Genomic DNA, 25,220 nt, shown 5'->3' with positions numbered 1-25,220 from the left:
CATTAAAGGGCATAGTACAATGGCATACCATTTGCATACGGGATGTGCTTTCAAAACGTGAGCAAATATTCTTCACACGAAAATCAGCAGTTTATTACAATGAACTTGCCGATAGAAGGCACATCTGCAGCACAATGCTCTCAGTGCAGTAGATGTGACAGAACAACATTTTGTTTTGGATGGAACAAGCAGCCGAGATGTGTGCAAAGCACTAATACCGGATTGCCAAGTATGTGCTGAATATTGTGCTCTGTGTCTCGCTTAATTTAGTCTCACTATGTGCAAGGATCTCATTTCATGATTCAAATATTTATCCATTGTGTGTGCAGTAACCACAAAGAAATATATTGCAGTGGTTACCATAGTATGATGCGGCCACTCAAATATTTAACGCTTGATTTACAGAAGTTTCATATACAAGACCAATGCACAGTTACCAGATTTGTCCCTTAAAAAGGGGAAAGTGCTTGATGTCCTAAACATAATGCATAAACCTATTAGATGTGCACATCTCAGCAATGCTCTTTTGGACCACAAGACAGAACTCAAACAGGGTGAAATGGCACACAATCTCGTAAGGGAGGTAAGATTTCTGCAGTGTTGTGCAGAAGAAGTAAAAACGGACTATGCATAAGGAAGCAGCCCTGTTTGCATATCACAATCATCTTCAGCATCCCTTGAACAGTTTATTAAAGCGAGCCTCCAAAGTTTCTTATTGCTCCAGTCAGACATCTACTGTGCACAGGGGTTCATTGCCGGGCTGTGCAGATTCAACAATCGTCATCTTCGGCTTCTTCCTCGTCTCTTCCTGTTAATAAGAAGGCAACATTTATCAAAGAAACTATATAAATATTTTATCTCGATGTTAAAGGCCAGGTTTAAGTCATGATCAGATCGCAGAGGCCTGCAAGAACATTGCTTAACCTGCCAAATATGGTCCATACAACGTCCTACAAGGAAAATCTATCACCACAAAATGGCAGCTATACCTCCGAACAAGTCACGTTAAAAAGGTATAATCATTTACTATACATGACTAATTTACAATACAGTATCAAAATCTTAAATTATGCACAAAAACAACCGTTTCAACTACCTTAACCTCTAGCAGTCTCATAAGTAAATATGATACAACATGAAGGGCATGGTAAATTATGTAGGAGGTGTGCTCAAACATGAGTGATGCACTGGCAGATCTGCTTCTCACATGATAATTTAATCAGTTAGGTATGTGAAGACACATTATGACAATTACCAACCACTACGGGACTGACTGAGCCACTTACCCAACATATGTAGAGCTCTGAAATGTTGCAATTTTGTTTATAACCTAAACTAGACCAAAACCCACCCACTCAACCAGTCAGGCTGTCTGCCCAATCGCAGCTCAGCTAGGGCAAAAAAAAAAATGCCGTCTGTAAAGTATACTCAAACCCTGTCAGGTTTTAATTCTAGAGAAGGCAGGGATGAGGCGCTGGACTCAAGTCTTTGGTCGGTGGGAAGACCTAGAAAAGGAGAACTATGGCCTAACCCTTTTTGGCCATAGTTCTACTCTTCAGGTTAACAGGAGGACATATACGAACGTCATTAGGTGATATGAATATGCTGAGAGCACACAACCACGCCGCAGCAGAGACGGATCCCGACAATACTGTTGAGATCTACCCCACTGGCTGGTTGACAAATGGCTTTGCCTCTCTAGAAGCAGGGAGCAGCTATGCCCATCCCATCAGTGTTCGAGGAACAGAGAGGATCGGGAGGTTAGAGAGAATCCCATATGTACTAGAGACTATAAAACAAGTGCCAAACCAACATCTGGGTCCAAACTTTTATTGACTCCACAAGAATGCAAAATTCAGCCAATATGTTTTGGCGGCAAAAAAAAAAAAAACCTTCGCAAGGGCTACAAGAAATAAGACTACTCTGAAAAATATCATCAACACTTCAGCTCAAGCCCAGCACATATTACTTCGTGTTTCCAGTGGCCATTTTAGCCATCTATTATTTATATTTTATGGGTGCCTATTTGTATTTTTCATTATTAAAGTTTCTCAGAGCTGTTCTTTCAATTCTTGTGTGTCCTGGACTGGCACCTTTATTGTCTCTAATACACAAGGTTTAAATAGTGGGGGCAATTTATCAAAACTCAAGCAGACAAAATCTGGAGCAGCTGTGCATGGCGACCAATCAGCTTCTCTCTTTCATTTTCAAAGCTTAACTGAACTGGAGAGATGCCGATTGGTTGCCATGGGCACTGGCTCTAGTTTTGATAAATTCCCCCCAGTGTGTAGCCATAGGGAAGATTTCTCTTCTATCAAGATGCGTGTAATATTTAACACTCTGGTAGAGTTTCTAAATCTTCCTCACTCTAATAGAGAATTTGGGACATGTTCCTGTTGGGGGTGGGAATTAACCCTTCTTCCTGTCTTCCATATTAAACCAGAACTTCTGGTTCTGTCTGACAGGAAGCAAGAAGAAATCACAAGTATGATAAAACAGAGGCTGTAACCCTTCCACAGTATTTGAAATGTTTTGGCTAAAGTTGAGCCTCATGGCTAAAAAGGTGATTACTAGAAACAAACAAAAAGCCTCCATACTGTCATTCAGCAAAACAGATGTAAAGTCTCAAAAGGCAAAAAGTTCAGGATATAGGATTGCCACTTACCCTCTCCTGTGCAAGTCTATTCATCTCTTCCTGCAGCTTATTCAGAATATGAAGATTTGGCCTATTCTTTTTAGCATATTGGTGGAGTTCTATCACACTTTTATCTGCGGTTTCCTGATGAAATAAGAAGAAATGGAATCATGATCTCTCGGGCACACATACATTACAAATCACAAAGGCAAACACAATATACAGCTTTATTGTACGACAGAAGAAGTTCATAAACAGCCAAGTGTTTTCATACTTTTCTTAATGCTGCAAAAAAATTTCTATAACGAACCTGTTTCACCATCTTGGTGCTCTCTCTACCGTACATACGTAGTAGGGAACCCCAGTTTTTCACATGAGGATGGAGTAGCTGCAGAATTTTCTGTGATGCCAACTGTTTTCCAACCCTCTTATTTTTGCCTACAAAACCAATCGAAAATATTCTTATTAAGAAAAATGAACCCATGAGAGTTAATCACAATGACTGCTGTGAAAAAAAGCCAAGAAAAAGAACTCAGAACTCACACCAGCCTCTCACTGTATGCTTTCCACAAGTCATAACATATTCACTCTTCTGGTTCTTGCCAGGAATCACTTCAAACTTTATAGATGTGTCACCCATTCCATGGTTTCTGCAAACAATCACAAAACATGAGTCCAGTATGGCCAATGTAACAGGGAAATGACAGACCTAGTTCACCTGGGGGGGGGGGGGGGAGATAAGAATGACATGCCTAACTGGGGAGAAAGGGACTCATTAAGGGGACTTTACAACTCTTGGCTATGTTACAGCACTTCTCAGACACTGATTTTTGTTCTGTGATGTAAGACCACGTAAACGGAGGAAGATCAGGATGGCAGCACTAATACCTTCAAGAAGTTGTCATTTCCCTCCTGACTAGTGTTTGTGTATTTCTAGATTGGAGAAAACCCTACTTCGTTATGCATTTTCCTTTACATAGCACACTTACATATTTCTTTTTTTAATGAGAACACTTAAATATAAAATACAGGCAGTCCCCGGGTTACATACAAGATAGGGACTATAGGTTTGTTCTTAAGTTGAATTTGTATGCAAGTTGGAGCATGTAAATTTTTTTAGGTGCAACTCCAGTCAAAAAATGTATTTGGTTTGTTTTGGATAGCATGGGGAAGGGTTTACCTCCTGTAATGTTTGTTTTGCTGTGTGTGCCCCTATTCAGAAGATTTCCCCTCACTTTCTGTCCCTGTGACAATTGGATTTTGAAAATGTTGGGTTGTCGTGTAAACAAGGACTTCCCTTCCTAGGGGTAGATTTCCTCTCCCTTCCTGTTGTCTCAAGGACAGGAAGTGAGATTAAATCTTTCTAATGAGGATACAGACAGCAGTAAAAACCTCACAGTGACAAGAGCCAACATCTTGCAACGTATGTACAGTATGATGAACCAGACCCAAAAAGGCGGGCACTTCTCGTCAGCATGAGCGCAGTAGCATTACAACTACCCCTGCTGTACAGTAATTGCCTCCGTTTGTAAGTAGGAGTCGTATGCAAGTCGGGTGTTTGTAACTCGGGGACTGCCTGTAGGTGTTATCCCAATCCTGCATCAAAAAGTGGAAATACACCAAGTACCCGATTTAGACTTGGTAGCATCCTCTCTCGATTTAATCCGCTCATGCTGGGAGAGGAAAGAACAGCACCGAGAGCCAATTAGGTGTGATGCATGCAAGTGTGACAACAAGGAACATGCTAATAGAGGCTGCTGACCTAATCAGCCTGCAGAAGAGAAAAGTGGTGTCATCTGCCTGGCTGTGCAGTGTGTTATGGCTGAGTAAATGTTAGGACTGGATGGCCTGAAGTACAAATCTCTGGCAGGTAAAGCCATTTCCTTGTATAAAATGTAACCGAGTACGTGGACATCTGCTGGGAATTCAGCTTTAAAGCAATTTTCAAAGTGACTCATCTATCCCGGCAGTGGAAACCACTAATTTAGGAAGAGAAAACTATTTGTTTTCCCCTGAAAGCTGTATGTATTACTACAGTAAACTCCCCATTATCCAGCACTCAAGCAACCAGAAAAAAAAACCACATGTCCTCACTTTTTTTGCCAGTTGCTTGATAGACATGTGCACACTAAAAAATGTTGTTAGCAACTAAGTTTATTTAGTTGCTAACAAAATTCTGTTCACATCTTGCTACGGCAGATTGCTAGATTCCTCAGCTGGTAGGTGAATGTAGGTGTGTGCAATAGCCAGCCTGCTATTGGCTCTGGCAATTTTAAATAGCCAATAACAGAATCTAGCCAGCAGTTGTTGCTTGAGAGTTAACAGTAAATCTCAAGCAACCAGAAGCTACAGTTATCCGGCATCTACCAATCCCAATGGGTGCCGGATAACTGGGAGTTTACTGTAAATCAAATACAAAGATCCGGCCAAAAGACTTGTAAAAAGTAAAGCAAACTCCTTTGGTTAGAAATGTAAAGCAGAACCTGTTGAGGAAATAAGAAAATATGGCTGTCTCCATGTATTTATATTAGAAACTATAAATGAAGCCAAGTATGTGACTTAATTGAAGAGATCTGTAGGCTTTACATGAAGAAACCTACCTTTTAAGGCACTCAAGTAGAATCTGATGTGGTGACAAAAGTCCAGCTTTATTTGTCAACTCATACACTCGTGAATCCTCAATACTGATATGGTTGAAATACTAGATTAAAAGGAAGAAATAAAAGCTACTAAATGCTTCTTACAATGTGCATATGCGCCATCATAATCTTCATGTTTGGGGTTCTGAAGCACTTTAAAACACACACACACACACTTTCTTTTGAACGTACACCGAGTGAAAGTTATATCATCCCATGCCAACAAATCAAAAAACAGCAGCATCTGCAGCGAAGCAAGAAGGGAGATGAAGGCCGTTGCATTGGTATGGGGGACACTTTGGCAGGCAAGAGTGCTATAATGTGCAGATATATAGTGCAAACTTATGCACTATTGCAAAAGCCCCAGGGATCCTCAGTGGACTTTTTTTCCGCTTTAAGACTAGTCATACATGGCCCTATATGTGTAACTTAATCCTTTTTAAACACGACTTGTACTCATAATATAAACTAACTGGACTACAATTAAAATTAGCTAAAGCACTGCATCAAACAGCAGACTTTTTTTCATAAAATAAGGTTTCCACCATTTTTTTTGCTCGTCTACTCCAGTCTCTTTCAGCCAGTTCCCATCTTCATGCGCTCGCTCCAACATCGACTGCACAACATTGCTCTGGTTGGGCTTCTCAAAAGTGACAACAGAGTGTTATGCCCAATGTATGTCAGCATGGCCACGTGTGCGTGCAGATGACAATGCAGCAGCACAACTAGACAAATCACAGGTGTGTATGTTAATAGGTGCTGCCGCTCAGCCTATATAAAGCTGATGCCTTCAGCCTGTCATTGCTTTGTAAAGGCTGAGCGGCTATTCGCACACACCAGTGACTCTGGCTGCAGGAATCCACAGATCACAGTCTTCAGGATTTGAGGGGAAATGGTCTTTAATGCACCACAGAACAAGTGGATGTTAGATAAATATTCAATCCTAGGTTTCATAATCAGCGTATATGGTAGCATCTTTTCCCGTGGCGCTGTACAAGGTAATATAATAAAGAACAGAATACAACATGCATAAAATGATCAGAAGACTAGTACATGCAGGTTTAATAAAATGCAAGAGGTTTAAGGGAACAATGTAGAGGCATGAGAAATGTAAGGGAAGTGAGCAAGCTGAATATCTAAAGTGACCGCTTGTCAAATGAGGAAACAATGGCTTAGAGGCTGCAGAGAATATCTGGTCACTTCACAGACACGCAATCTGATCCGAGTCTTGAGCAAATTTCAAGGGTGGGATAAAAAGCGCCAAACAGTAAAATATGAGGGAATTTTGGGGGAAAGGAAAGGCACATGAGAAGTCCTGAATGTGGGAGTGCAAGGAAATTAATAGAGTTGATAGTTTTTTTACTTTTCTCACCTCCAGCTCATCACTGTCTTTAGGCTTTTCATCAGCAGTCTGTTTTATAAAATCAGGAATAAGGATTTCTAACGTAGCTCGAGCTGAAAGAAGAGAAATAAATGGTTTATGGAAATTGTACTGAAGTATTAGGGAGAATTTAAGAAATACTCAGTGGACCTTACCAGCTTTATTCTTCGCCAGCTTTTTGCTGCTTGCTGTCCCACTACCATAGGTCACTCCATCTATAATCACAGATGCTCCAAAAGGCTCACTTGGGTTTTCTGTACAATATTTTTAAAAACAAGATCAGTGCAATTCAAGCAAATACATATATCTTAACATATCCTTTACAAAAAGAAATACAGGAGCGGCCATTGCTGACCGCCATCTGAAAATGCTCACTGCCTAGCCGTTATGCTGTTCCTCTGGCATCAATACTTTTGAGTTACTGTGCCAGAATAACTATACAAAATTAGGAAATTCTAAGAAAAAGGTGAAGAGCTGATGCAAGCATTACCCATTAGCTAACCTTCAACTTTTTGAAGCGGTCTCTGTAACTTTGCCGGAATGAACCAACTGATCACTGCCCTTCACCCTTATAGACTGGGCGTACAGCCCAATTATCTGTGTTGTCTCCCAACAAACAAAAAGAAAATATAAAATAACTGGAAACCCCTATAAAAACAGTGTTTTTTTTTCATCATGCTTAGTTTCACATTCTGCCTTCTATGGAATTGAAAAAAACAAGACTTTACAATGTATCACTGTATACACACATATTCCAAGCAAGAACAACTCATCCCCACACAGCTCCCTCCTCATGTATCACTTCCCCCTCCCTTTTAGATTGTAAGCCCTCAGGGGCAGGGCCCTCCTTCCCATCTTGTCTTGAATTGTATTGTGATTGTAATGTCTGCCCTATATTGTAAAGCGCTGCGCAAACTGTTGGCGCTATATAAATCCTGTATAATAATAAAAAGAACAAAGAAATTACACATTTTTATTAGTGGGATGTTTGAAGGGAGCTCAAGCAAACAATATTTCACAAATGCTGCATTTAGGTGTAACAAAGCTATATTAATTAGGCTGACCATACGTCCCGTTTTGAACAGGACAGTACCGTTATTGAGGCATTTCTTACCCTGTCCTGTTTTGGTAAAAAAAAAAAAAAACCCCCTAAAAAACTATTTAGACCCGTTTACAGGTCGGCCGCATTGATATAAATGTTAAGGCGACCACAACTGCAGCCCCATGTTGCCAGGCGGCCTAATTTCAGGTACAGCGCGGTGAACAGTCTACACTGCTAGTCACAACTATTATGATAATGTACACCAGGAAAATGGACCTATAGCAAGACTATTTTTTTATGGAAAAGTCTGTGAAATAAAAGAAAATTAACCAGTAAGTCTCTGTGCTTCTCCGACAAGCAATGATCTAAAAAGTGGCAACTGTTACCAGGAAGAAAATATGTTCTGCTTTAATTACATGCTAGTGTTAAAATGCGTAACATATACGAAATAATGGAATATCTTTCTGCGAAAACTTAATTGTTCTGGGCTGTGGTTAGTGGAAGCAGGGAAGCTGCTGTGCAGGTTCAGTGGTGATGCATTGAGCTTGCTCTCAATTTTTTATGTTGGGTAACAGGATATTTTTATGTGTGATGAGTGGAATTGTGATCATTTAGCTGGAAAGAAATACAGACAGACCAAGTTAGGTAAATTAAGCACAAGCCTAGATTTGCAAAGTGTGGTTTTTTTTTTTAATCTTCCTCTTCTTCATTTCCCTATACATCTACTATAGTGTCATAAAACTTTTGTTATCCTACTTTTTCATGAATACGAAATATTAAAACTGTCCCTTTTTGGCTCAAGGAAATATGGTCAGCCTAATATTAGTGCCAAATAAAGTTTTTTGTTTTTTTGGGAAGAGGACAGACAATGAGACAAACAAAACATGTAAAAATACATACAACTAAGGTGTTTTCTTTCTAGAATACTAATGCTCTGTTTTATAAGCTGTTATGGTCATTTACTAGGGTTGTCCTTTGGTTTAATATTATATTAACTCTATAGTTTTTAGTGTTTGAAAATGCTATTGTGCTTTTATAAAATGATCAGGCAAAATATTTTCTAGTTATATTAAAAGCCATCTCTTACATTTTTGCTGATGTAAAAATTGAGAGTGCCTTTGTATCACTGGTGAGGAGGAAGTTAAAATTGCTGCAAGAGGGCCAAGTAGTTTACACTGTTGCAATACAAGGTTTCAGTAGTAGACCAAATGCGTACTTGCAGCTCTCAGATCTGGTAAATACTAGAAGGTGGAAAACGCAGTAATACCACCACGTAGAGACCAAAAACACTGCAAAATGGCCACTGTGCATCCTATACATAAAGCAGAGCTACAAGAAAATGGCCCCAGTAACCTGGCCTAAGTGCTAGGAGGGGGGCGGGGGGGAAATAAAAAACAAAATAAAAATGGGAGCAAAAAGTGAAGGTGGGCAAACCACTTTCACAGCACCCTCCAGCCAGAAAATGAGCCCCAGAGGTCCCACATACAGAAGAACAGCCAGCTTCAAGAAGCAGCTACAAATTCCCTTAGGGCAAGCACCTCAAAACACACCAATGCAACTAAACACAGTCAAGCAGGGTTCACAGTATCAGGATCTGCATGAACTTGGATGGCAGACCTGAAAACTACAAAGGACCAATATTATCTAGCTCGCCCACCCCCCACCCCAAAAAAAGAAGAAACCACATGAGACTGTATAATACTTTGGACAGTATGAAAAACTGTGGTGGGAATTTAGCTATTAGGGGAGCCAGTCTCCTACATTTTTTTGTAGCACCTAGGGTCCTCCTCCTCCAGCTGGTGGAACCCACTGGCTTCCCTTAAGGTACCCATACACTGTGTGAATTTCGGCCGTTTTTTGAGTAACCAGACAAAATTTGCACAGTGGTCCCGCTGTCGGCATCCCCCAATCAGCTAATCAAAGGAGCTGGCCAGAAAATCTTTGTACGATCAGAGCTGGCAGCCAATGAGCCTCCGGCTCTGTTTGGGTATTCCGACAGCGGCTGCTGTCAAAATACAACGCAAACAGCGGGATTCTTGGATCGGCACACTAAGTGTTGATGAAGGAATCTGCTCTATTTTTGTCGATCAGCCTGCCCGCCTTAAACAGAGAAACCATCCTTACCACATTCAAAAAAGTTGTAAACAGGACGAACTTTTAGGACTCTCTGCATATATTCATGGAGGATGCAGACTTCAGATTTCCCATTGGGATTAATAACAAATTCTGTAAGAAAACAATTATGGTTAGTTGTAAGAGGAAAAAAAAGTAAATACGGGATTAGACAAAATACTTAAGAATGTTTTGCAAATATCAAGCTGTAGCACATTCTTGACACAAACAGTAACTGTACATGGTTGCTACCAACATCAAATTTGAATCGATATATTTTAAACAAAATAATGTACCGGCGTCTATTTAGTCAAATACACTAAACACTGAGAAGGTAAAATGTTTGTTACATTTACACTTTCTTTAAATGATAAATTCCCATTTAAAATTTTACAACATCGTTGTTACAGGTTGTATTATCAAATGATATACAGGCAGAGTGACATAGCTTTGGGCCGTAGGTTGAAGAAAATAGAGGCCAGAAGTCCATGCATAGGGTTGCACAGGGTACATTGCACTTCTATAATTACAGACAAACATAGCTCAGGCTGGCTGGAGTGCCAACACTTGGGGGGGTTATGGTGTGGGGTTGTTTTTCAGGGGTTGGGCTTGGCCCCTTAGTTCCAGTAAAGGGAACTCTTAAGGCATCAGCATAGCCAGCAGGCCTTCTCGTCCAACATCAGTATCAGCACTGTGGAAATCATCAATATGAAATGTAGTAAAGCTAGGCAAGATAAATCACTGAGGAGTATAATGGTCCCTCATTGCAAGAAGACTCTGTTCTAATAGGACCTGAGAGATTTGCAATATCAGAATGTGAATAAAAGGAACCAGTTGACCAGTTATTCCACATGGTCTCCAACTTGAGGTAGATGTACAGTATCAGTGGTATATGACTGGAGCAGTGAGGAATTGAACACATTTTTTAGGCTTTTACACCACTGGAGATCGGAGAACTTCTTACCCGTTTCTGTGACACTGGTAAACAAAAAGAGTCAGCCGCCGAACAAGTATAATTCCTCCCACTCCCATGATTTAGAAAAGCAATTAGTAGTTGATCCGGAACACAGAGGGGTTGGACACTGTGTCCCTTATTAAACGTAAACATATTTTATGGTCAGTAAAATAAATCCTGTTTCTTCCCCCATCGTTCATTAGGGACACAGGATCAGAAGAATCCCAAGACTACTGGTAATTTTTAAAATCAGTCCAACTGAAGGGTGGCAACGCAGCAAACAAAAACACTAACAAGCCAAAACAGTGTAAAAACAAGGGGCAGGTCAAATAGCATAAATGTTACCTGGTAAAACTTAGAGAATGTAGAAACAGAAGGCCAGGGAGTAGCCTTGTAAATATGTGAAACAGATGCCAAAAAGCCCAAGAAGCACCAATCTACTACTAAAGTGTGCCTTTGTGAGGAAAATCTGGAACGTTATCCTTAAGCCTACAGGCTTGTAGAATAATCTGCCAAAGCCAACTAGCAACAATTGAATGAGAGGCAGGTTGTCCCTTATAGGAACCATCAGGGATGACAAAAGGGTACAGTCCTTGATCATGCTGCCGTGGGGCACTAATCTAGAAGCTGCGGGGTAGCTGTCTTGGCTGAACACAGCCAGAAGATCTTGGGTTATGAAAAAAATGGGTAACTAAACCCCCACTCAGTAGAGAGGAGACATCCATCACCAAAGCACAGTAGCAAAAAAAAAAAAAAAAAAAAAAAAAAAAAAAAACAAAAAAAAAAAACACCACCCTGCTGTACACAGAAGAAAGAGTAATCAGTCTGTGGGGAAAAGGTGTACAGTAGCCGAGAGAGAAACCTGAACAGCTCTGACTACATCCAAACATCAAAGAGAAATCTTTGGGATGTACTGCGTCTGATATGCTTGTGGTCCAAGTGGTTAGAAAGGCTAAAAAAAGACCACCGGCAACCCCCCTTTGAAAAAGGGAGGGGGGGTTCCCCCTCATTATGAAGGGGACTGGTCTGCAGATTTAGAGGACCAGGATCGGTGATGGAACTGGGTCACCGAGTTAGATTTGGACACCTTGGAGAAACAAAAGCAACTCTTCAGCTGCAGAAACAGAAGGTTCTCTAGACTGAGGCTTAGGTTTTCTTTTGCTGGGGCCAAGGGGCAATCTTTCCATCAATTATATCTTTGATTAACGTTGTCCAGAGAGCCAGCAAAGAGATGTTCTTTATCAAAAAGCCAAAAACAGCAAGTTTCTTACAGTGTTGTCCCGCAGACCAATATTTTAGGTAGAGTTCTCCGCATAGACAGGACACTCATTCTTTATATGAGACAATACAATATCTACTAACCTGTTAACACAATAGTGCAGTGCAGTGGGCATAAGCTTCAAAACAAAGTGATCATTAAGGATAGTTTCTGGTCCCATGGACATTTCTTTTATCCAAACCACTGGTATCTGACAAACAGACCACTTGGGTAAGTTCTCCAGTGCAGGTGTGTAGTTAAGGTTAATATTCAGGATAGAGTAGCTGTGATAGGGACACACAGGTACTTAAAAGCTGTAAGTTTTCACGAGTATCGGATATTGAGATTGTAGAAATATTTTATGTTGTGGAGCGATTTGTAGTCCTAATATTAGCAACTTATTTTCATTTACCTTGTTGTAGTCCTAAATGAAGGATTTTAGTAGTGCTTATATAGTGGGTAAGGAGGTGGGGTGACTTCTTACCATAAACACCACATATGCAAATAAACCTATCTCAGGTTCCCATTTGAAAGCCTGTGATGGGGAAGGGTGAATTTAATTATGGTGAGAGTTCAATGGTCATGGTAAAGAATAGGGGCGAGGGGGCACCCCGTGTTGTAAAATTGGTAATTAAAAATTCTTTAGATATCATTTAATTGGTGTATATACTTTTGAAGAGGGATTGTACCCAAACCTTTTCACATTAGGCAGGTGTAGAACCAATCCATGCTATAAAATTCCTACTCTGCATCTAAGTGCAGAGAGGACACTCTGTTGAGGTCAGTTTGAATGATTAAGTTTAGTATGGTGCACTTTCCCATCTGGGGCCTGTCTTCATTGACAAAATCCACATTAAATAAATCGGGAGATGTGACATTTGGTAGACTGTCGAAGAGCTTGCAGACAATAGTTTTGACGTATACTTTGTATTTAGGATTACATTTGGTTTGTATTTGCTAAGGGATGTGGAATATTTGCCAGGTTCAGGGATGTAACTATAATGGTATGTAGACTTCCTCCCTAAGGAGATGCTATCAGGTGAGATTTTAGCTTTAGTTAGTTGGAAATGTATTCACTTTGCTAAATATGCCCCATATTTGTTGTTTAGGGAATAGTGGTTGCGTTTATGACACTTTAGATCATGTTCATAGAACAAAAAGGATCAGATTTGTAGCCCATCATTGGTTAGCTCTGTGGCAGCAACAGGAACGTAAGGGTTTCACTGGATTGAATTTTCTGTAAATGGGTTGGTAGGTTGATGCTGTCTTTGTATATAATCGAGTACCCATGCTAAGCAACAGATACCTCTAATGTATGCCAAAGATTTTTCACATCTACCATGGTAGTTGCATTTAGGGATTCCTGCATCAGAAACGCAAGAAATCATGCAGCATGAGTCCCAAATATGCCGTTTAGAAGTGGCAGCTGTCACCCGTATAAGTTAACCATCGGTGACCGCGGACTCATTTGAAAGCCGCAGTGCATTGGCAATCCGCATGTAATATTACATATGGAGTGCCAGCGCACGGCCGCTTTCAAATGTGGCTGCTGCGACCCGAACATTAACTTGAACAGGTGACAGCTGCAGCTTCTAAATGGCAAATATGGAATTCCTGCAGCAGGAATGTGCGAGCTCCAGAAGTAGGAATCACTACATGCACCTACTAGGAGTTATATAGTAGGTAAGCATTTTCCACACAGATTGTAGAGTACGGACATGACGTTCAAAGACACTGGAGAAATCACAGAAGCATGGTCTGACCACGTGATTAAAAACATAAACGCTTAAGTGAAACATACCTTTCTTTGTTGGCGCGTCTTGAACAGCCAATGTTATAAGTTTCTGATTGGCAGGTAAAATTGGTCTTTCGGATTCCGCTAACTTGCGTTTTACTTCACGGTTAAACTGCCTTCTTTCTGCCCATGTCCTGAATTTCTTAACAGTAACCTGTTCAAAATCAAATCTTTTTTCCAAGTAGCTTCGGAAATCTTCAATGTCTGATACAGAACAGAAACATAAAAAAATGGAAATGGTCACTTTATTGAACTTCTTGAAAAAAGTATACCAAGAGCCTGCATTGAAGCACCAACATAAGGAAATGTCACTTCAGAGAGAGCAAGCCATGGCACCAATGTCTAATTTTGTAAAGGGAGAAACACAGATGGTTACTCATACTCACATACTTTTTATGAACGAAGTGCAAAGACACATAAAAAAGCACAGCAGTCCATACATTCATATTAAAGCTTTACAAAACAAAAGATGATTGAACAGGTGACAGACTTGTGGAATAAACCAGTACTTTAGTTTACACAAGGTTCAATACACTGGATGCGAACAGAGCATCTAAAGATTTCAACAATTCAAATATTAGGTTGCCAACTCCACTAAAACGTTAAGCCAGTATGCTTTTTTTTTAAAGTGGGGCAGATAAAGACAATTGGTGGGTCAAAGGCACCTTGGTACAAAGTGACCATCAGCAAGGTGTACAGTATATCTGCCTCTGGGCATGGGGCTGAGGAAGAACAAAAACAAAATACCCAAAAGCATGAAGTTGGTGGGGGGAGAGAGTGTGGGAGAGAAAAGACTCCAATTGGAGTAGTAATTGGGGAGGAAGGGGTGTTGGGGGATGGATGTTTTTGGAACTAGAGGCGTAGTGTCTGGCTAGGGAACAGAAAGCTGGTCTCCTGGGTGCGTAGCATGCTTATATCATCAGCAAGGTGGTGGTGTTCAGATGTTGGAAAGATTGGGGATCATCATAGGCCTGTTAGAGAATTAGGCAGCGTACAGTGCCTACTAGAGGAAGATTAAGCTACTGGAGGGTTTTACAATGCCGCATCTTTTTAGGGTTACAGTGTTGTGTCAGTCGTGGTTTGTCTTATATAGAGGTTAAAGCCAGAGGGTCATCTCTTGTGTAGCATGAAAGGAAGCCATTCGAGCTGCCGAAATGTATTTCCTAAACATGGTTCCCCAAAGGGCCTCTGGAAAGTTTATGGTGATACACAGTGCTGCTTGTAATTGTTAGGCTTTTGGAATCTAAGATTAATTTTATATTTATATTTTACTCATTGCCTAAATATAGCTAGGGAATTCAATGGGAAAATGTCTGAAATAGGGCTCTTCAACATGTCATTTTGATTGCGTGGATTTTTCCAATCCACAAAAAAATGGGAGGGAGTGCCATGTTGCCAGGAGGCCCAATAGCTCTTTGAATATGGTAGTATTATTTGCATCATAGAGGGATTCATAAGGACTCCCAAGTATGGGATGCTGAGAGGTCAGGCATGGTTTTGTGCTGAACTCTTACTATTTTAACCTCTAAATGGCTTGGCTTTAAAGCAGAACTTTAAACTGCAGTATGGAATATTAAAAAAAAACACTAAAAAAAAAAAAAAAAAACATTCCCATAAGCATTAACAAATTAAAATGTAAAATGCTTTATCCTCTTTTAGAAATACCATTTATGTTTAAATTTTCGGCAACACAATGCAGTAGGTGGCCATGTTTGAAGAGGGCAAAGCAGCTCCTGCCGTGCCTTCTTGCATCAGCAAGGTAAATCATTCATTTACCACGGCCAGACCCCCTTCGGACGATGCTCCGCAAATCTCGTGCACATGATAAAACGAAATTACTGATCCACTGTGCATGCTGTAAAGAGTAATCTCGCAAGCCATTTTTTCCCCCCAAGAATGAGATCTCATTTCAATGACAAAGCAATCCCAGTGTGCATTGCGTTGACAAACTGAAGTAATTTGACTTTCAAAGAAGTTAATGCTCTGCAAGTGTAAGTATTTCAATATCACAGCATTTTACACCTAACATGTCTTTGTTATCATTAATCATCATAGATAGAGGGAAGCATTGGTAGAATTTGAGTTTGGAGTGTAAAGGTCTGCTTTAATGGTTGGCTGCCACGAAAGGTTCCAAGGCTAAAATGAACAAAGCTGGGGAGAGGGGGCAGCTTAATTGAGCGAGGAAGAGTTAGGTTTTAAAGCAGGACAGAAAAAAGGTACAGAAGTCAAACTAACGCTTCTTCATGCTAACCTAAATTTCTATATGGCTTTTCTATTTGTATGACCCTACTGGGAGTTTTACCCTTTTTTTCCTGCATTCCTAGTCACTAGGACAGGAAGACATAGGCTGTAATAAGTAATCCGAAGTGAAAATCGTCACCACTAAAAATGTGTTCTTGTTTTTAAAAATATGTTCTTATGGAGAGAGAGTTCCCATTACTTTATTTTCATGAGGGAAATTACCCCAATAGCTCTAGCAAAACAAAGATATTTGGCTGGTGTAGAGCTTTACCCCACCCACTTGTCACCAACTTTTAAAATGCGGGGCTCCCAATATTTACATCTAGTCTTGTAATATTTAGCTAAACTCACCAATGGATTCATCTTTGCAAATTTCTACTTTGGCTCTGACTTGTCCCAGTGCTCCTTGTGCGACTTCACTTGTACGCTCTTTGTCATCAGAAACAAAGCTATCGCCAGTGGCAGGTTCTGCTTCCTCAGAACTGCGCTCCAATGACTTTTCACCTACAGACTCTGAGGGAGCGGGGGTTGAAAAGAAGTCATTTTTCTCCTTCTCTTCATTATCCTTCATTTTCTTGTAGTGCAAGCAAGGAATACTGCTGAAGGGAGGATCATGTCTCTGGAAGCAAACATTGCACCGGGTGACAAATCAACCACACGCTTTATTTTTAGGATACACATCCTGCCTACATTGATTACATAGAAGCATTTCTTTCAGACAGTGAAATCAAAAACACCAGAGTCTGCATAAGTTACCAAGGATCACACAAAGTGTTAAAGAAACACGTAATGAGAGAAATAGGAGGGGGAAAAAAAAAAAAATTATTGCCAATGTTTACCTCCCTTGGCCAGGCTCTGGGATCAGTATTTTCTGACTCACTGACCAGGAACAAGAATGCAGTCAGCAAAACTGAGTGAAGCGAAAACTCCTGAGCTAAATACTACTTTAAGGTGAGCGACAGTGTTGAACCTACAGGATCAGTATGACAGTCAGGAAGCTAGTATTTTCAAAAGGAGGGCTCAGCTATAGCAATGGCCCTTCATTCTCAAAGAAATAGTTTTTTTGAATCTATAACATTAGAGCTTTCATAAATTAGTTAAACATAGCATAAAGCCCCTAACGGGAGTCCAGTCTGGCCAGCATTTAGATCCCTGGCTGATCGGAGCAGTACAGAACTGATGTCACTTTAGTGACATCCCTGTCTATTCAGTTTTTTCCTCAGATCTGAAAAACTGAACTGATTGAATCCATGTTAGGTCTATGGGCAGTCGAATGTAGACGGACATGTGTCGGTTTACATGCAATTACCTCTTATGCGTCACATTCGTGTCCACCAAAACAGAAAGCTTTTCCTGGTAATCAGATGTAAACCAACAGGTCTATTTACATCCGGCTGCTAGAGTTCCATTGGATTGCTGAGCAGATCCGCTTGTCGGTTTCTCAAGCAGATCTGAATGCAGTGTGAGAGAGGCCTAAAAGCTTGTGTTACGCTTTAAACACACACACACACACACACACACACACACACACACACAAACTATAATGTGCAACTATAATTAGGGATGAACCGAAGCGTAGGCTGAAAATGGCACTATGGGCAAAATGCCGATAGTACAAAAACATTCAAAAATGCAGCACATCCCTAGCTTCTGTCCTCCCAGTTGGAGGCCGGCTGCAAGCTTCTGTCTGTTCCACTCCAATCCCCGTTGCTCACCCCCACCTGTGTTGGCAGAGGGGACACACAGCTGATCCAGCGAGGAGGGGAGTTAAGCTGCCCATACACCTTACAATTATCTGCAGATTTTCTGTGGTCAGATGGAAAAAGTGCAACAGATTGGACCGGGTGGAGATTACTCCATCCACACAGGTAAGTGTAGATGGAGGAATCTGTTGCACCTTTTCCATCTGACCACAGAAAATCTGCAGATAATTGTAAGGTGTATGGCCAGCTTTAGGAAGCAGAACGGGGCAGTGCTGGAGGAGAGCTCGGCTCCTGTGACAGGCGGAGCATGCAGGATGCAGAGCGGAGCACGAACAATCAACGATCAGTACTGATTGCTCTTTGTAAAATAACCAAGGACATAGTATGTTTACTATATCCCCAGTTATGAATGAACAGGAAGTGCTATACAATACTTCTCATTCATTTATGAATGGGCACAATAAATATTTACTACCTGCTCATTTTATGAATGAACAGGAAGCAGCTCAGTACAGAGGCTGCGTGTCCATTCATGACTGGGTTGATAGTTTACCATCTCCAGACTGTGAATGAACAGGAAGCCTCTGTACTGAGTGCTGATGCTGGGGGTTCATTGAGTGCTGGGGCTGTAGAAAACGATTGAGGACTCTGTCCTCAATCTCTTTCTATTTTAAAAAAGGTCAAATGTCAAGGGTTTCACGTTCAGACCCCTGATATTTCCCCAAAGCCCCCAACAGTAAAAAAAAAAAAAAAAAAAAAAAAGGAAAAAGTAATTTTCTGTTTCAGTCCGACATTTTTTTAATTTCGGTCTAAAAATTTAATTTCGATGCATCCCTAGCAGTTATTTAGCTCTAACCAATGAAAACAGAATCAGGTTTTCTGTCAAAATTACAAAAGTAACTAACGGCAATATCCTAAATAGGCTAACAGCAGTGGAAATGAAAGCAAATTTTCAAGGCATAGAGCCTCTTCTTGAAGCGGATAGTCATTTTATATTTACATAACAGGTACATTTGAAAAAGCACATGTGGACAAAACTGCTATACAACAAAAGCCTATAAAAACAACCAAGAAGTAAAACCCACATTTACAACAAAAAAAAAGAAGTCTAATGCTTTATCTAATAATTAAAAGAAAAAAAAGCACTGGGATGCAGTTCCTTGAGAACATACTCTGATGCTTCCAGTTCCCAAGAAGTAAGGTCTGGACCAGGTCACCACTCGTGTTTCTCTGTGCAGGTAGACAGGAATGCCGGAATTATGGAATGTCATTATCCATCCTTCAGGCAAGGGCTCAGTTGGAGGACGTCCACGACCTACATAATGGAGTTTGAAGAAAATAAAAATATGTGCCAAATGTTGTTTTTTTTTTTTTTAACAGTTCAAATACAGTCTACCTTGTCATTCTTTTACCCTGTTGAATCCAAAACACAAGAAAAGGTTACATTTAAACAGGTATAAGTAAAAAGCATCTCACTGAACATTTTCTGATAAGCACTGCCTCTCTCCTACTTTGCTATAGGCACCTTTGCTGAGAAGCTGCTCAGTGCACGTGTAGAAGTTTCTATGCTTTAGTATTTACAGTTGATGCATAGCACATGAAGAACCTTACTTTTCAGAACAGTTTTTATCCTTGTTATCATTGGTTGAACGCTGGTCTCGCCGTCAGAATGGTGGTCACTGTCTTCAAATTTCTCCTCTAGTCTTCTCTTTTTGGGTGTATGAAGACTCTCCTCCAATAGTGCATCCACATCATTATCAAAATCATCCTGCAAAACAAACTATCAGGCACGTCCCCTCTTCCAAAACGTGGGAGAGGTCAAATCCCCTTTACACTGATTACAAGCATGTACCTCCAATCTGGAGCTAGAGGATGGTAAAGAATGGGTCTACAATATGCTGCTGACAGCACAACACTCAGATACAACTGGGAAAATACAGTAAACATCTTTACAGCGCATGGTTAGGATGCATATGAAAAAAGCACAACAATTCAGTACACAGGTGAGCTGCTCAAATAACAAATGAAATGTTAGTAATTAGTAAGAAATGGGGTTGGTTAGGATATACAGACATACCTCATAATTGTAAATCAGAGATTCGTCATCAACCTTATCCCCCTGTAAGATGGTTTCTGATACAAATTCGGCTCCATCCTCATCCACATCCATCACATTCTCTGCGAAATCCTCAAGATCATCCAGAACAGCATATTCCACTTTCTTCTCCTGATCGATTTCTGGCTCCTCATTTCTGTTACTTGTAATTTCATCATTACCCATACTTTCACCATTGCTACTATCAGCAAAAGGACAAACATGCAAGTCTCCATTGACAGTTTTATTGCTATCTATGTCTGTTGGACTCTCTGAACCTGTTCCAGTGTAAAGCACCTTTCTATCTTTGCTTTTACAACTCTCCGTAAAGCTTACACTAATTTTAACATCTTTAAGTAACTTAAGATCAGGGGTAAACCTCTTAACTGGTGGGGCATGGCGAGCTGTTCTGGGGCTTCGGCCACTTTGCATTGGATCTAGTACTGCAGGATGGCTCTTGTATGTAGATGACCCTTTAGTTAGTAGCTGTTCTCCGTTGTTTAGCTGCAGGTCCCCAGCTGGGGTTTGTGACTGTCCATCACCACCAGAGCCAACGTCCATTACCTCTGCGTCACTGGACGTTTGCAGGGGAGGTGGTGGAGGCTCTTCATTTGGCGGCAGTGGTGGGGGACAAGCAGGTGTGAACTCCATCTCCTTGCATCCAGGTTCATCAGGGGGAGGGGGGATATCCTCACATTGCTCCATGCTTAATACTAAATCTAAAGACTAAAAAAGTATGCACTTAACAAATTACTAATTTTAGTTCTAAAAGGCGAATGTCCAGCTTGTATAAAGCATTATTCAAGTGGGAACTCAGATGATTCAACTAAGCTGACTACATTGCTCTTTTCATTAATGTAGACAGCCTTCAGAAATACTGTCTCTATTACTGGAAATCACAATGTATTCAGCTTAAGATGAGTAATCATTAGGCAGACATTGTGGTTCTTGAAGCTTTGTTTCATCCTGTAGAAAACAAAAACGGGAAGAACGGGTGGGTAGAGAAGAGAATAAAGTGTTACAATGTTGATTTGCAAAAAATGTATGTATAAGAGATATCCATCTATATATTACATTTTTTTTCTTCTTAGGACTCCTATAAGCTCTCTCCTTCCTTTAACCACCTTAGTACCAGAGGAATTTTGTAATGTTTGCACACACGTACTACAATCTGGATTATTGGATAGAGAATTACTTTAAAAGCCCCAACAAGTACATATGTTTTGAGAGCAGGGGCCATATAGAATATGAAAACATTTTATCTGCTTTTTTTATGTTTAATAAATACATATTTTAGGAAAGGAAAAAAGTTCTCCATCCTGAGTGCATTTTTTTCCGTGGTTCTGGGTTCCCCAGAGAAGCAGTGGATCCCAAAAACCACTGTGGAGAGGGGTTGGAATGGACCACCTATGAAGGCTGATACAAGTGATCCACAAGAGATCTGTATAGCCAACCAGATCACTTGCACGAAATGAGTTCAACCTGCTGAGAAAAAAAATGATACTACAGTAGTATCCATGATCTTACTATAACCACTTCAGGCCAGGATGTATACAGTGCATTCAGAAAGAATTCAGACCCCCTTCACTATTTTCAATTTTGTTAAGTTGCATCCTGATACTTCAGTTGTTTAAATTCTTTTTGTCTCCTCATTAATCTACACTCAGTACCCCATAATGACAAAGTGAAAACAGAATTTTAGAAATGTTTGCAAATATATGAAAGAAAAAAATGAATTACAATGACATTAGTCAGACCCTTGGCTACAACACTTGAAATTTAGCTCAGGTGCCTCCTATTTCTCTTGGTCGTTGCTGAGATGTTTCTACGCCTTGATTGGAGTCCACTTTTGGTAAATTACATTGATTGGACATGATCTGGAAAGGCACACACCTCTCTATAGAAGGCCTCACAGCTGACAATGCATACTGTATCAGAGTAAAAGCCATGAGGTCAAAGGAAATGCCTGCAGAGCTCAGATACAGAATTATTGCAAGGCACAGATCTGGGGAAGGCTACAAAAACATTTCTGCTGCACTGAAGGTTCCCAAGACCACAGTGGCCTCCACAATTCTCAAATGGAAGAAGTTTGGCACAACCAGGACTCTTCCAAGAGCTGGTCGCCCGGCCAAACTGAGCAATTGGGGGTGAAGGGCCTTAGTAAGAGAGGTGACCAAGAACCCGATGGTCACTGACTGAGCTCCAGAGATCCTGTTTGGAGATGGGACAAAGTTCCAGAAGGATAACCATCACTGCAGCTGTCCACTAATCTGGCCTTTATATCAGAGTGGCTAGACAGAAGCCTCTCCTCAAAAACGCAAAACACATAAAGCCCACTTGGAGTTTGCAAAAAAAAAAAAAAAAAAACACCCGGCGGACTGACTGAGGAACAAGATTCTCTGGTCTGATGAATCCAAGATTGACCTGTTTGATCTCAATTCTAAATGTCTGGAGGAAACTAGGCACCGCTCATCACCTGCCCAATACCTTCCCAACAGTGAAGCATGGTGGTGGCAGCATCAGGCTGTAGGGGTGTTTGCTCCCTTCAGCTTTCCCTCAACCCTGAGCAGTCTCCCAGTCCCTGGGCAAAGTACACAGATAGCCTCAATGAAAACCTGTTCCAGAGCACTCAGGACCTCGGACTGGGCTGAAGGTTCACATTTCAACATGACAACGATCCTAAGCACACAGCCAAGACAACACAGGAGTGGCTTAGGGACAACTCTCGGAATGTCGTCAAGTGGCCCAGCCAGAGCCCTGACTTGAACATTTCTGGGGAGACCTAAAAATGGCTGTCCACCGACGGTCCCCATCCAACCTGACCAAGCTTGAGAGGATTTGCAAAGAAGAATGGCAGAGAATCCCCCAATCCAGATGTGCAAAGCTTGTCAAATCATACCCAAAATGACTCGGCTGTAATTGCTGCCAAAAGGTGCTTCAACAAAGCACTGAGTAAAGGGTCTAAATACTTTGACAGAACGGACGAGCAGTGAGGGGGGAGAGAGGCGCCGGCTGTCAGATCCTGGGCGAGCGTCTCTCTCTCTCTCCTCACCGCTCTGCATTAGTTCTCCGCCCTCCCCCGCTGCCGGTTCCTTCACTTCTTCTCGGATCCCCGCTGGGGAGATCAGCGGGGATCCAGAGAAGCGGCGGGAGGAGAGGACATGGCGATCTACCAGTGATCGCTGCGCGATCGACTGGTAGATCGCGATCGACCTTGTGGGCACCCCTGCTTTAGTACATGTAATATTTCAGGCTTTAGTATTTCTTATAAATTCACAAACATTTCTAAAATTCTGTTTTCACTTTGTCATTATGGGTACTGAGTGTAGAATAATGAGAAAAAAGTTTTTTTAAACAACTGTAGTATCAAGCTACAACATAACAAAATTGAAAAAAATGAAGGGGGTCTGAATGCACTATATATGCCAGGCGGTCCTGAAGTAGCTAATCTGAACTAAATAGTGTGGTTGCCAATGTATTTGCATGCATGCAAATACAGATCTCCGTGGCTTTTTCCAACAGTTGAAAGGACTGCAGGCAGTTTCCATAATCCCTACGACCTTTTGATGTGAATCGCTGGCAGGAAGTTTTTTCTGACCTCTTCTTTAGTATGCGACATGTTATTAAGGGGAGTGTACTTTGCTGGGCAGTTTATTTTGGCTCCTTCTACTGCCTTCCTGCAGCCATCGAATTGCTCCTTGTTTTTACATCTCAGTGTATAAAATGAATGGCATACAAGGCAATCTAAATACATAACTGGGGTCATTCAAGGGTTGACCAATCAAAACAATTTATGTAAAATCTGCCCTACATTTTATTTTAACCCTTTACCTGTGCACTCGCCAGCAGTGTTAAAGTAATATTAAAATAATAAAAATAAAAAAGGTTTTTAAGCCATTTAAAATGCTGATTAAAGCACTTACAATGAATCAGCTGGCCCCCTGAGCACTGGCCCTGATATCCTATTTGAGGGCAGTAGAGCTGCAACAATTATTTTGATTAAGTCGATTAAAATCGACGATGGAAAACGTTGTCAACGGTTTCCATTGTCGATTCGTCGGCTAAAATTTAAATTTCCCCGCTCGCCGCCGCTCACGCCCGCCTGTTCGCGGCTCCATACACTAGCTACGCTAAGCACGCTGCGTACGCCACGCCCACACGCCGCGTACATCACGCCCACCGGACACACGCCCACAGAGCACGCCGCCACCACAGCAACTTACAAGGGTTCAGGTAAGGGGAACCTGATTTTTTTTTCTCACCGGAGGACATTCTGGGTCCTGACATTTTGAAACCGAATGCCCTAACTATTGACTGTGGCCACCCCAGCCCTGGCATCAACAAGGCACACACTGCACATCACTATAGAGAAGACTCCAATACATGCAAATCCCCAATAGCCACCATCCTCTCACTGCACTTCGCAGAAGGCACCTTGTTTCAATAAGCATGGGCAACAATTCAGAGGACTAGACTGGCATACCAATGCGTATACTAGAGGTCTCATCTCAATCTGTTTTAATGTTTCCTGTTTAAAAAAAAAAAAGCGGCACACTGCAGAACACTGCATTGTATAATACAGCGGCACACTGCAGAACACCAGCAGCTTAGTGGAACACCAAATCCCAGCAATAATATATTATACAGGCTGTATAATGTATTATTGCTGGGATTTGTTGTTCCTCTATAACTGGTCAGTGGTAATCTGCATTGCGCAGTATAATCATTACACAGTGCAATGGAGAATACCACCAGCTATAGAGTACTACAAATCGCAGCAATAATACATTATATACAGCACAATGCAGAATAACGCCAGCTACAGAGGACTACAAATCCCAGCAATAGTACATTATAGTATAATGTACTATTGCTGCTGGTATTCTGCATTGCGCCGCTGTATAATGTACTATATTGCACACCACACTTTTTTTTTTTACTTCCACCGCTCCAAGCTTGCTTCCGTGATGGACTACAATCTCAATAGAAACTAGTAGTCCATCACTGGAGCCTTTTTTTTTTATCCAATTAATCAATCTTAATAATAAATCGACTAACTAATCGATTATGAAAATAATCGTTAGCTGCAGCCCTAGAGGGCAGTGCCTTTTTCTTACAGAGTTTTATGGAGACACTTGTGTAAAAGTAGGCTGTTGGTGTCTCCACAAACACAACAAGGCAAGCCACTCCGCTGCTCACTACTCTTCTCCAAGCTAGAAGATGGACATGTGTTGGAAGATTGTGCTCTCACTTGTGATCTTGTACTAGACATGAAGTTCAGGGAAATTTAGGAAGAGTTAGGCCAATTGTTTGGAAACATGATGGAATGCAAAATTGAAAATATAATAATAATAATAATAATAA

General features: G+C 41.0%; 1 protein-coding gene across 1 annotated transcript in view; it reads right to left on the bottom strand.

Moving 5' to 3' along the window:
• Positions 1-290: 290 nt before the first annotated feature.
• The window catches only part of DGCR8 (DGCR8, microprocessor complex subunit), a 31,828-nt gene continuing 6,898 nt past the window's right edge, over positions 291-25,220 (bottom strand). Inside the window, exons 2-14 of the mRNA XM_018557617.1 lie at positions 19,839-20,822; positions 19,373-19,529; positions 18,934-19,076; positions 16,410-16,677; positions 13,824-14,021; positions 9,822-9,923; positions 6,811-6,909; positions 6,647-6,729; positions 5,236-5,336; positions 3,179-3,285; positions 2,946-3,073; positions 2,666-2,779; positions 291-808 (exon numbers count right to left, since the gene is read on the bottom strand). Coding sequence (XP_018413119.1) covers positions 725-808; positions 2,666-2,779; positions 2,946-3,073; positions 3,179-3,285; positions 5,236-5,336; positions 6,647-6,729; positions 6,811-6,909; positions 9,822-9,923; positions 13,824-14,021; positions 16,410-16,677; positions 18,934-19,076; positions 19,373-19,529; positions 19,839-20,561 — 2,307 coding nt within the window. The 5' untranslated portion in view covers positions 20,562-20,822 and the 3' untranslated portion in view covers positions 291-724. The remainder of the gene's footprint in view (positions 809-2,665; positions 2,780-2,945; positions 3,074-3,178; positions 3,286-5,235; positions 5,337-6,646; positions 6,730-6,810; positions 6,910-9,821; positions 9,924-13,823; positions 14,022-16,409; positions 16,678-18,933; positions 19,077-19,372; positions 19,530-19,838; positions 20,823-25,220) is intronic.

This window comes from Nanorana parkeri, unplaced genomic scaffold, assembly GCF_000935625.1.
Source record: "Nanorana parkeri isolate BGI_ZX_2015 unplaced genomic scaffold, ASM93562v1 scaffold292, whole genome shotgun sequence".
NCBI classification, from domain to species: Eukaryota; Metazoa; Chordata; class Amphibia; order Anura; family Dicroglossidae; genus Nanorana; species Nanorana parkeri.
Note: the sequence above shows the minus strand (reverse complement) of the source record. Positions and strands in the feature narration are given on the sequence as shown.